Genomic DNA, 13,865 nt, shown 5'->3' on the forward strand with positions numbered 1-13,865 from the left:
TTGAGGCAGGACAGCCATGAATAGACTCCGAGTCAGAAGGCTGATACTATAACTCTGATTTATTTCAAAATACATCGCTCTTTTATACAGAGCTTCGTGCAGACCAACTCCATTGGTCCTGAAGTGAAAAGATCTCACCTATTGGTGTGCAGTGAATGACGTACAGTAGCAAAACCTAACTATAAACAATGTGAACAAGAGAGATAAAGAGCCTTATTTACATTCTTCTCAATAGTTTCTCAGGCTTCTGCCTGGTAAGAAACTTTCCATTTCTCTCTGAGAATACCCACAGGATGCAATGAGGAGAAACCATTATATTGAGGGCAAAGTGTGCCTTCCACCACCTGGAGACTTCAGATGGGAAGGGTGGAAAAAGGGTTCACTCAAACACTGTGTCATGAGCTGCACAGAGGGGCAAGCCCCCAGTGATGCTCTATGGCCCATGTAGTGCAGAGCCAGATGGTCCCTGCAAGCCACACCACCCCCAGCCCCGACAGACCCTTCCTCAGGATCAGTGCGGCCAAAACAGCATTTCAAAACACTCAGGAGATTTGTACTCTTAGTTAATTATTCTGGTACTGACCATGGGGACGCTCACAAGAGAGTGGCTCCAAAGACATTTTTTCCATCTGTGAATTTCGGAATTATTAAACATCCTGGTTTGAGTGTGCAGCGTACCTGTAACCATCACCCTTTTAAAGCTAAAATTTTAGAGGTAGGTACATTTGAGATCATTAAGAATAAATGCATATATATGGGGAGAAAAATGTCTGTGTAAATAAAACTGAGTCTGTGAGAAAAAAAAAAGGATAATTGTCAGAGCCATGAGAAGAACTGAGACCATAATTGTGTACAGCATAAGCAAAGATACTCGTGTGAGCCCTGAAAGGAGGGGAGTGTGGGGAGAAACAAGTAGTTTGACATTTGGTTATGGCCTAAGGGACAAACTTTGCTGAGGATGAAGACACTGAATGGTTAATAAAGCTTCTGAACTGTTTCCAATTCTCAGACAAGGAAGCAATAGTTCCGCTCGTACCAGCAACTGCTCTTTCATATTTGTGTATCAAGCTGGCTTTATTAAATTATTCAGCAAAGGTCAAATGTGATGTGTCTTCCTAGTTTTATTATGATTTTTCATGACATTGCCTGAGTAGCTGAATAATAAACAGTGCATGTCAAAATGCTGCAGTGCCCAAGCTGTCCACAGCCACCCTGGGTTAATCAGATACTGGTTCTGAGGCCATGTAAATGCACTAAGCAAAGATTTAAACTGTGTGTGAACACTGCAAAGTGTTCTTGTGGGAACCATGATGGCAAGACAGAGCCAAGCACTAGCACTGTGTACACACCCTAAGTTTGAAGCCTGTTTGTATGATAAATACCTGTAAGTTTTTGAACCTGACTAATCCTCTAGCTGTAGCATTTTGCTCCCTGAGACTGATGGGAATTTCCCAGCCTGAGGCAAGCTGCCCAGAAGTGATGGGAGAGAACAGCGAGTGAAAATCCAACACATCAAATGGCCTCTAACCTGCAATGACCACAGAAGCAGACTGCAAGTTTTATTATTGTACAATAGACAAGTATCTTGAACAGATTCAAATCAACTCACATGCTTCTTTAAATAACCCTAGGACTCTCCAGTTGCTCCAGGGAATATCTAGATGTTATTGGACAAGCGAAAATAAATTTAAAATGGGATCTTCTAATCAGGATTCAGGTTTCCTTGCAATTAAGCAGAACATTGATGTGAGCAATACAAAAAAGTTTATAAATTCAAGCTGTTCCAGGTTTCTGATGGTCACATTGATATTGCCTTAAATTAATTTCTTCTTATTTCATAAAAAGGTATCTTCTAGTAATCCACTTTATAGACTTTAAGGCCAGAAGACTTTATGAACAGCAAATGTTGAGAATGTTCATGGCTGCCAACACAGCAAAAATGTATGCTTTACACATCAGCAGTAACCAGAGATAATGTGTTTCTTAAATGTGTGAGAATACATCACAGAATTCAGACATAACAAATATTTTACATGCTGTTGTCTGCCATACTTCTGAGAAAATGCAGATATCCCTGCTACCAAAAAATATTAGTAGCATGTGATAATTTGGGATGGGGTTTGGAATTGCAAAGTTAAGTAGCTGTATATTTTTTCATTGCTTTTGGAGATACAGTTTACAGACCTGTAGCCAGATATTTTGTGTTTGAATTTGCACAGACTTTAACCTAGGAATTGAAAACTTAACTCTAATGCCACATAGGAGCAGAAGCAGATTTCTGAGGACACAGAACCTGTTTGATAATCAGCTGTTTTCGGTGAAGATTTGTAGATTGAAATAGGCATTTTGTGCCTTTCAAAATAGCCCAGAAAGATACACTTCAACAGCATTTGTTATTTGGATAGAGACTTTTGAGCAATACTGAGTAGAAAACCCTGTGAGATCATTGGAGAAAAATGCTTATTTCTAGCTTTTATTTAAATGATGTTTAAATGAAAGATCTAGGCAAAAGGATAATAGGTGTCATTAAAAATTATTCTTTTCCTAGCCCATTTATTAATGCCCGGATAAAGGAGTAGCAATACATACTAAAGTATGGCAAAGTGCATATACTGGGTATTGTGATGGGAGTAGAAGTCATTTCTAGATAAAGGAAAACTTGATAATAAATTAAAAATTATCATTGTGACACAAAGAAAAAAAGATTTTAGGAAAACATCTCTCTCAAAAGCTTCCAACTCCAATGAGATGACAGACAGTTGGATAAGCAGCTGTGGTGATTTATTTCCATCTTGTAAAATATGCACACTCACACACAGAAAAAAAGGAAAATAAGAGGAGGGACCCTGAGACCTGCCCTTTCTGCACTCATAAGTGAGTGGGGCTTGGACTCCATTGGTGCGAGCACATTCCTCCCAGCTATTGCATGGCTTTTCTGTCAAATGCAATATCCATGGCAGGCTCATTCCCCTTTGACTTAGTGAGCATTCAGGGTTCATATCCCAGAAGCACATGTGGTTCCCAACAAGCTCTTCAGTCTTGACAGTGATAACAAGAAGGGATCAACAGTTTCCCAAGTTATACTTATAGCTCTGTCAAAGATTTCTGCAGCACATAATAAATCAAGATACTGCTTAGTCCCTCTGGCCCAGCTCCTCCCTTCCCTGACAAGAGCTCACCCCAGTTCTCCCCTGCATGGCTTGACTGAGAAGAATTGATGATTTTCAAAGAGTCATAGAATGGTTGAAGTTGGAAGGACCCTTAAAGATCATCCAGTTCCAACCCCCCAGCCAGGGCAGGGACAGGCCCTTTTCTCCCTGTCTCTCGTGTTTCGTCTCTCCTGCTCTGCATTAGGCTCTCACACAGGAGCCTTGAGAAGAGGATGGAGCAGCCAAAATGCCCAAAATGCCCAAAATTCCCTAACGTGAGGTCAGTAGAGCACCTCAGTGGGATTGAGAGAATGGGGAGAAATCAGAGCTCCCCCACCCCTGCAGCTTCTGGAACAGAAAAGGAAGGTGGCATTTTTCAGTCACCCTGGGACAAGAGTACTCTCCTCCTGGGAAGGAGCACTCATCACCCAGTTCCAGACTGTGTAAGCAAGCAGGATCCTATCCAGTGGTTTATAGCAAAGGGATTGCAAGTGGGAAATAGAAGTTTGCATGGCCTTTGCAGCGAGCCTAGGACATGAGACAATTGCCAAGGACCAAGTCCTTGAAAGCAACGTTGAAAAAAAATCAGAAAAAATAGCAGTTTAGAGCAGGGAATAGGTGTTAATAAGAGAGTTCAAAATTTTAATTGTCTCAGAAGTTAAAAAGTGTATCAGAGAAAGAGAAACTTGAAAGAAAAAAAAAAAGTAATCGCATTTCCCCATTTTTAATTTTCTCTGTTCAAGAAATGTATTCCTTCCTTTTCTGATGGAAGGGGGCTAGACTTAAAAGAACAAAAATTTAAATGAACATGGAAAAAAGGCAGAAAGAAATGAAAGGTGGTTGCATACCCTACAAAATAATGAGGAAATTCAATGTTCACCAAGCCTAGGGTGAAGTAAAATTCCCTTGCACACTGACGTGGCAGTAGAATTTACTCCATCCGTTTTGAAGGGTCTTCCCTATGTCACAATCACTTTTTGTGTAGGTCTATTAAAAAATTCTTGCGGTTCATGAGGAAAAAAAATATAATTCAGGACAGATACCACCCATAACTGACTACAAAGTCCCTGCATTTTCTGAAGCCATGCTGGTTGCCCTACTTGGGCTGGGTTTAAACCTATGCTGTTTTCTTTTGAAGGCATGGCAAGGGCTTTTCCTTTGTTGGGAAGATGCACTACTGGTACCCACGGCACTCAGAAAATGCAAAATTCATTATCTCACACACAGAGTTCCACATGGCACACAAGCAGTACCTGAACACAGAGGCTGCCCATGGCTCCCCCCAGCCCAGGATGTGTGCAGAATACACTCATATAATGAATACAGTCTGCATCGAAGATAACATGGTTTATTTCTTCATGATATTCAGATTAAAATGTATCAATGTATTTATCACAATACTACATTTTAGGACAAAATCATCAGTGCTTTGAAAGTCTTCATAATGTTTATTCATTATAAATAGTAAATATTTACTGAACTTTTTACATGAAAGACATTTGTTTTTTCTTTTCTTTTTTGTGGTTTTTTTTGTTTGTTTGTGTTTTTCTTTTTTTTACAACACATTTTGTTGTAGAGGCTGCAACACAAAGATAATATTTCATTTTTCCATCACCCTTAAGACCGTTGTGTGAACTAACCTCTGTACTGAACCTAGTCTAACTCACTACTTCATAGTCCTTAATTCTAAAAGGAATGTATTTGTGTTCTGCCTCCCTCTTTGTTCCAAGAATAGAGAGAAATAAATAATCCCACCTTCCATCGTCCACTTCCTCTCAACATCACAAAACACAAATTTATTGACATTCTAAAATGTCACAATGCAAACTTCTTGTAAACCTTGGTTCCTATCATTATACTGTCTATATTGAATATCACTGTATAATTTAAACAGATGTGTCAAATACAGGTCCATCTCTGTCTATGTCCTGTACAGCACTAAAAAACATGTAAACGTAATCATTTCTTCCTATTGTTTCCTGAAGATGACCTTTAAATCATGATTAATAAGCTGGATTTCAGCAATCCAGCAGACTGCAACATTTCTGTATTTTATCATCAGGAATTACGCACTGCAAAAATAAAAGTACCTGCAAAAATATAGTTCTGATTCTATATCTATGACTTTGGATGATCCCAAAGTTTGTGTGAGGTACACAGTATTGCACATTGCTAGGCAGTTATGAAAAATCAGCCGTGTTGTTGGTGGGGTTTTTTGTCTCCCATGTTTGTTTAAAAAGGTAAAACACACTGGGAAAACATATACAAAAGGGTAAAGTCTGGGTTTCATGTTACATAAGATCTCCTCTCTTGATAAAGCCAAACCTGTGAGTGACATTTATTGACAAGGTGATTACAAAAGCACAGAAGGTAACCAATGAGTTGCTTGGGAAGTCTTTCACACTTATCCAGCTTCCTAAGGACTGTGACATTTTCTTTTGATGGCAATTTCCAGTGTGTACAGTGAGAGGCTCTTCCAACCTTGCTTCAGAAACGGAGTTGTTTTAAAGTTAGACTAAAGTCAGCACTGGATGTCAGATGAGTCAGAGTACACAGAGCTCAACTGCTCTAAGTTAGTTTCAAAATGTTCCATTTGTCCCAATCAATGCACATTAATTTCAACAACAACAAAAAAATGGAATGTTTGCCAGGCTGTGATGTTAAATACTGCTCTGTTTTGTATACCCACTCATAATGAAGCATGTCACATTTATTCATTATTGCTTTTGGCCTTTGTCTTCTGTATAGCTTTGTCCAGCCTTCAAAAGTCTACTAAAAGCTATGACTGGAGAGAATATAACAAGCTTGTTTCTCTCAGTGGGACTGCCCCAGTTTAGGCTGCACTGTGGTGAGAAGATCCCTCATATCCAAGCCTTGGAGTGAGACCGGAAAACAAGACCAGCTTTAACTTGAAGTGGACAGTTCATTTATGCAATATCTGGCTTCAGATAATGAAAGGCACCTGCAAAAAAGCAAAAGAAGCTTTTTAAGTCATGCTGTGACAACCTCACAGCATGGGGCCATGCCAACTACAGGTTGACAATGTCATATCTAATACTGATGTATCAAAGGAAGGGGACTAATATTTTTATTCCTAGGACAAGTTTGACAAAACTCTATGTATCTGGGATTATATACTGTAATGATTCTTGAGCTGACCTCATTAAGAACATGTGTTTCTAATAGCGGAATGCCAGAGGTTATTTCATTTTGGACAACTCTTATGTTTTACCTAATGGCAATCAGGTTTCATGTCTCAACAATTAATAACATCAAGATGTTGTTGACATCACTTAAGAAAATAATTATGCAGCAGAAATCCTGCTCGAACAATCAGCTATCTCACCAGCGCATGGCTTTGAGGAGAAGTAGCAGTGAGCCCTGAGGATCTCTGCTCAGAGCTCCCTTCCCCACAGACAGACAGACAGACAGACAGACAGACAGAGAGCCAGCACAGGCTGTGGGTAGCTGGGTGCCCTTCCCAGTGCCGCTGTGCCGTACTCACTTTGGCCGTACTGGCCGTACTGGTAGCCCGTGACGGGGTCCATGCTGTATCCCGTGGTGCTGTAGGTTGGTGGGCAGTAGGACTGGGATGTAGGCAGGCTGTCTAAGCTCTTCATGTGCTCTAACCTCTGGCTGCAGCTGGCTGACACAGTGGTGGTGGGCTCCAGGCCCCCAGTGAGAGGGGACAGGGCATAATCAGTTTGGGGCTGGTGAGGCACACCACCGTGGTTAGTCAGGAGTCCCATTACCTAGAAAGTAGAATAACAGAAAGAGTTAAAATAGATTAAGAACTCCATTGCTTACAGAACCACAGAAGTTCTCAAATCTATAATTTGATTTCCTAAACCAGGTAGACTTGATACTTGAACTGTGCTTTGATTAGCTAATCCCAAGAGGAAGTAGAATTTGGTTGCCTCATCCACCAAAATAAAATCTGATGGCTAACAAGCAATAAGAAGTGATATTGGGGCAAATAAGGAATAATTTTTTTTTTTAAACTTAATTGGTTTTAGAGTGCCTGATCCCAGACCCAGCTGGGAATTTTGCAGATGTTTATTCCTCAAGAACTTAATTATAAGACAACAAAAATCAAGTAGTGGCTGTTTAACCATGATGTCCTGCATAATCTACAAACATAAAAGCTGTGAAAAAGCTCACACAATTTTCTTCTGCAAGATCAGCAACCATCACAATGAAATCAGGAGCATATCCTAGTAGCACTTCCCAGGTGGAAGTAACAAAGAATCCCACAGAATCTTGATGTTCTGGGGGCTGGGGAAGGGGCAGAGCAGCCATGCCCCCAGCAGTGCTGTGTGCTGTAAAGAAGTGAATGTGCAAGAGTAATGGTCATAACACCAGTTATCGATTCCAACATCTGAGTTAGAGGGCACAGCAGAAAGGGTCAGGCACTCCAGAGTGACTTCAAGTCAGCTGTGACTCCTTTATTAAGCTGCTTCTACAGGGACAGTTATGAAATCAGTAGCTGAAAAGAGTTTTACTGGAAAATACATGCTTGTGCCTATAAAAGCCCAGCCCCCTAGTCCATAATTTCCAGTAGAAGAGCAAGAAAAAAATTCAAAATCATCTGCATTTTCAAGCATGGAACTACAGTGAAAAGTTCTTGTTGTTCAAAAATCTCTCCCACTACAGGTTGGTGAACATTTTCTTTCCTGGCACACCGTCGTAGAACATTTTGAAAATAAGTGTATGACTGAGATTTTCTTACTTTTGCTGAAATAAATTGCACTTCAGAGCCTGACAAACATTCTGCAGCTTCTAATGGATGGGTGACATACAGCTTCTGCCAAAACTGCATATTGTGATAATTCACAGGCTATTCTTGCTCCAAAAAGGCATTACAATTATATGACATGTGCTATTTGATAATCATTTTGCTTTGCAGCAATTCTTGCCATAAATTAAAGTGAGTTTTAAAAAAATTGAGTCTATTTGTTAAAGACTAAATTTAACCTCATAAGAACCCTGTTTCCTAAGGTTCTGATGCTCCTCCTGGAATTGTACTTGTTTTCCATCACAAACTTTAGTATTATTATTATAGTAGGGAGCTTGTGTTTCCAGCTCTGAGTTGTTTGCTTTATTGTAAGTTTGGAATTTTTTCTTAATAAACAGATGAAACAAGATCCAGAGATAGTGATTTAGGTAGGAAAGAAGATCTGCCCAGTTTTTACATGTCTGATTAGGAAAAGAGCAAGAGGAGAAACAGAGTAGTTCAGAAAGAGAAATCCAGATCCCTGCATTGAAAACACAAATGCACCCAAGATATCTCACTGGAAAAAAAAAAACTGCTGAGAAAGTTACTATGTATAGCACTGGAATGTTCGTTTCTGATTCACTAAGCTGAAAAACATGAGTTTAACTGGTGGTATTTGCTGAATGTTTCACAAACGGAAGTATTTATGCAAAAACAAATTCCAAATTATATGCAAAGATTGCATGCAGATATTGAAATCTTACAACTTTTAAAGTTTTTTTATAAACTTTTTTTATAAAAACAAGATGAATTTGGATTCAGGATGGAAGATATTTTCTATTTAATTCAACAAATACATTCAATGCCCAAAACCTGTTAAAAGAACTTGTGGTTAATAATAACACCACAACTCTGAAATCACCACAGATTGAAAAATCCTATTATCTGTACATCATTTTGTGTCAAAACTCCCCTAAAAGTTTAAAATACTGGCCTCTCAAGTTTTTGTTCTAAAAATTAGTTCTGAAAACTATTAAAATTTCTATTATTTTAGCAAGCTTTTCTGTTTCAGAAATTCGAAATATTTTTCTTATAACTTTGGAATTTGATATGGTCCAAAATGTAGCATGTTTAATGACCTGACACTGCATCAGCAGGACACAGAATTAGAAGCTATGTTCATTCAGGTTATATTAATCCTGGTCCTTTGAAATTAACACTAGTAGTGTTAAAAGAAGACAAAGAACTAAAAAATAAATAAATAAATAAATAAATAAAGGATAACTGAAACATTTACATTGAAAATTACTACTTTGGGAAATATTTATGTATTTATGTTGGCAGGAGTATCACGGTTTTGACTACAGTTTGAATTGCACAGGGGATTATCAGAACTCTGAAGTGCACAAGCCTTTCCATTGCCGCATAGGGCCAGGGTGACACCGATATTTACGGGACTTCCCCAGGTTTTGTTCCAAGTTCAAGAGCAGAGAGAAGGGGCTGGGCTGGGCTCATGTCCCAGGGGAGCTCTTCTCTGCCTCAGGGCTCTCACACCACTGCCTTGTCTGCCAGCACTTTCAGAAACAATTGCTAATTTTGGTAAATAACTATTTTACCAACGGCGGATTTCAACTAGAGGCGTGCTTTAATTTAATGTTTTCAATAGAATAAAACCCGAGACAAAATTATTTGGACTTTGCCAGCAAAAAGAGTGAGTTCAAAAACTTTTGGATTGGAAGGTATTTTAAAATTGGAGATTTGTCTTGAAATTTAAATCTGGGTCCAGACAAAATCTCAATGCCACTCAAACATCAGTAGCAACTCTATTTGGATCGAGATTTCTTTTCTTTAACAAATGAAAATTAGCATTTAGTGAGACTTATTTTAATTTTTTTAAATTAAAAAATAATTAGGCACAATTGTATTAAGTGGACGTGCACCTAGTAAATATTCTGGAGCAGAATTGTCTGAGCTGCTTGTCTCTGAGCTGAAGAAAACTGAAGTCTGAACAGTAACCAACTTCCCAGAAATATCTTCCTCAGAGGCCTTCAGAATCATCCTGCAGTTGATTAGTATCTAAATAATTCGATTTTTGGTCCTGTCTGTTTTGAAAGCTCTAAGGGAAGTAGCCTCAGGGCAGGAGTCTTTGCTGCGGTATGTGCCATGACCTTCTCACCCATACAAGGAGTTACAGGAAGGGCATGGCTAACTTTCACCTAATCAATTAGAAATCCATTAACGGGCCATGTCTGCAAGATGCTCAGCACCCTCAGCTTAGCTGCACAGGAGACACACAAGGATCTGCAGCTTGCAGCTCAGATCTCCTGTGGGTGTGAAGCAGTATAGTTCTAAGTAAACAGATATGATTGCATTATAATAATGAAGGTAGAAAATAAATGTATTCAATCTCTATATCATCTAAATTACTGGAAAATATGTGCTTCCTTCTAAATCACTTTGGGAAAAATAAATTAGTAGTTATCAGTCTCTCTGACCCAGAATCCAAAGGCTGAGCTAACACTGCACTAAAGTGATACAATAACTATTCCATTTGTTTTAGAGTAGAACTCCCATAAATAATTTTTTTTTAAATCATATTTAAGTTTTTTAGCTACACCTATTTTGTTCTCACCTTTTACAAAACACAAACAGGAATGTTAAGGCACAGCCTTTGTGCTTATACAATAAAATACAGTATATAACTGACAAAATCACTCTATTAGAAAACAAAGTTGAAATTAGGAATAAGTAAACAGAACACAGTGGACTGCAACAACCAAAGTCTGCAGGAAAGTTTTTGGAGAACACATCTGAAGCAACCCAAAATAGGACAAATCCCTTGCTGGTGGAGTCAGCACAGAATCACCAGCTGAGGATACAATGGAGAGAGAACTCGGGGAGTGAAAGCCTTAAAGGCCTGAACACAATATCTGATCCATTATCAGATGCTGGAAAATGCTTCTATTATCACCAAAATAAAGGCCATTGAACTAAAAAATAATGCTTATTTTATTGAAATGAAACATTCTAGCTGTTAACATGGTTAGTGTTTGAGAATGTAGGACCCTCCATAGGCACAATAAAATTCTCATATGTTTTAATTCATTTACGCATGCTTGTGTTTAATATGCTTTGTGACCATGCCTGCAATTAATATGATTTATGAGAAAAGAACATGTGCAATATTTTGTTGGGTACAGTGATACTATTTTTCCCCTCCTGTGAATGAAAGATTTAATGAAACAGCTCAAGGAAAATGGTTGGCAGTTAACATATTAAGTTGAACTGACAGAACCATGAGTAAACTTTAGCACAGTTAATGATATCCTCTTATCTGACCCTGACACATTTGCAGCATGTAATTTACAGAAGCTCTGTCCAGGGAATCTTGACAAATGCTCCTAACGATGTCAGGGCAATGTTCCATTCTAATGTAAAACAGATGTGGGTCAGATACCCTCATTCATCACTAACACTGAAAATTTTAAACTCCTTCCGAGATGAATGGCATTACCTGCTGTTAACTCTCTTCACCGTAGAGAAATCTCTCAAAAAACAAAATATTGCACAAGAAAGAACACAAAAAGGATTGTTATCACTCACTATAATGAGAGATTTTAGAGGATTAATTAAAGTTAATTAGCTATATGGATCTATATCTATAGGATCCTAGAACCATGCTGCTGATTAATTTCATATATGAATATTTCTATTGAATACAAGAAACCTGAGAGAAAGCAATTTTATGCCAAACGGCAAGACCTAGCAATCATATACTTGGTTAATGAAAATAAGAGCAAATGTACTGACTTTGGACACTGATGATCTGACCCTCTGCATACTCCTAGCAAATGAGACCTCATACTGATTTCACACCCCCAGGTATCACTGGTACCTACACTGGAATTAGAGAAGGTGCACTGGTGCTCATTTAGGATAATTAAGAGGATAACTTGATTCTTTCATCAAATACATTTTCACCTACAGAAAATTACCAATTTTCAAAACACTATTACAGTCTGTCACAAAATTAATGTCTTTTTTAAAGTGCCAGAACTTGCTAACATCACCAAAATAATTCCAAGATCAGCTAATTCTTGAGCCTCTGAAAAGCAACCAAAGATGACGCACAGCAACCAAAGCCCAAAGACAAACATATAATTTATGAATATATAAACATATCTATGCAATTAAACATTTCACAACTTTTTCAGGCAGCCCCAGAGACTGGTGTTTCATGACTTTAAATGCTCAACTATGGCAATATTACTCAAAAGAATTAATAACCTAAAGCCTAAATTTGGTATTAGGTTGCTCTTTGCCTGTGAACTCTCCTCCTCCCACCTTCCATTCAGCCCCAAACACAAAAGAAGGATTCTGCCCATTATGAACACCAGCCCAGCTGTCACCAGCTCAGCTCTCACACACCTTCCCTCAACAATTGGGATGTATGGATTTGTTATGGCTGAAAGCAAAAAAACCAAAAGAGAAAAGTTAAGGTGGACATTCAAAAACATATAGTTTAAACAGTCACCTGTTAATTTTTTCTGCTATATTAATCTATTTAGTAAATATGTTATTCCATCTATAAATGCATACTTCTATAAAATATAGACTATATTATATAAATTATGAGTATATTTACAAAATAAATAATATGTGTTGTTATTTTTGCACAGTAGCAATTACAAAACTATTGAATTTCACCTATTTTACTCACAGAAACAAAACATAATTAACTCCATTGTCTGACCTTTTAAATTTAAAAAAAGAAAAAAGAACAAAAACTTGTGTTCATGAAGATTATATCATGTGAATTAACTTTCTTACTCAGTAAGGAATCCACGCCCTGTCTCATGTTCTTAGGTCATGAAGCAAAGAGCTCTCAAAGCCAAGCTCATTGTGCCAAAGACCATGAGCTTATCATTGCTGTGGGACTTGAACCCAAATGAAATGTTTCTGTGGGCAACCAGCTCAAGGGAATCCAACAGAAGGTATAGGGGAAAGTATAATGAATTAATAGTTGCCTTTTTTTCACTGCTCTTTTCCCTCTTAATGAGGGAATGGATATTTTTAGCCCTGGTTCCTGTGCCTCCCCCAAAAACAGAGTTAACAAGACAATATGAACATATCTGACTGATTCGACAGCTGCCATCAGTTCCATACATCAGGTTAATGAGAACCAAGTGCTCTCAAAGACTTAAGAGAAGCCCATTGCCTAAGATCCATCTCACCAAAAGGAGTTACAGGGTAACTCTTAAACTCAGGCAGTGAAATGTTTTGACAGCAGAAGAAAGAAACCTTGAAACAGCTTGAATCTCTACTACTGTTCACAGAAAAGTTTGGGATTTTCTTATCAAGATTATTCCTGAGCTCCAGGTAATGGCATGAAACTGCAAACTATGTTAAAGACTGTTATGATTTCCTACACAGCCCGTTTAATATTCAATCCACTTCCATTTTAAAACTACAGCCTTTAAAGCTATAGGTTTCATTCAATTGTGGGGGGAGAATGTAAGGAAGAGGAAAGAGTAGATCTGAGAAGTTTTCTAGAAGGCAAGGAGGAAAAAAATTATGCCTAGCAGGAGACAGGTTACACATGTTTGTTCTTCTCCCAGTAAAATCTTAAAACTGAAGTACTGTTTAAGCCTGGATTATCCTACAGGTTAAACATCCTACAAGTTAAATATCTACAGGTCAAATACAGGAAGCACACAGCCTCAGCCTCGTGGGCAACAATCCCAGCAGAGTATTGCTGCTCCACCTGGATCCACAGCAGCCAGAGCAGCAGTCTCCAAACCAGCAAATGCCTGACCTGGTGTAGGGCAAACTCTGCTGCTGACACTAATAAAAAACACATGAGGAGGTCAGGGGATGCAATGTACACCGGAAAAGCCTTTTCCCTTATCTTAAACGAAGCAGTTCAAAATACTGATCTCCTGTCTTTAAAACAATCTGCCCTTTACTAAGACCATACACCTGCAGTTGTGAGACAAGTGTTT

The 13,865-nt window shown here is 38.4% G+C and overlaps 1 protein-coding gene across 3 annotated transcripts in view; it reads right to left on the reverse strand.

Moving 5' to 3' along the window:
• Positions 1-4,483: 4,483 nt before the first annotated feature.
• The window catches only part of PAX3 (paired box 3), a 75,813-nt gene continuing 66,431 nt past the window's right edge, over positions 4,484-13,865 (reverse strand). For all 3 annotated transcript variants that reach the window (XM_072933431.1, XM_030280447.4, XM_072933432.1), the window contains 2 exons: positions 6,655-6,901; positions 4,484-6,111 (listed from right to left, as the gene is read on the reverse strand). In XM_072933431.1, the coding sequence (XP_072789532.1) occupies positions 6,077-6,111; positions 6,655-6,901 (282 nt within the window). In that variant the 3' untranslated portion in view covers positions 4,484-6,076. The remainder of the gene's footprint in view (positions 6,112-6,654; positions 6,902-13,865) is intronic.

Source organism: Taeniopygia guttata, chromosome 9 (genome assembly GCF_048771995.1).
Source record: "Taeniopygia guttata chromosome 9, bTaeGut7.mat, whole genome shotgun sequence".
Taxonomy (NCBI): Eukaryota; Metazoa; Chordata; class Aves; order Passeriformes; family Estrildidae; genus Taeniopygia; species Taeniopygia guttata.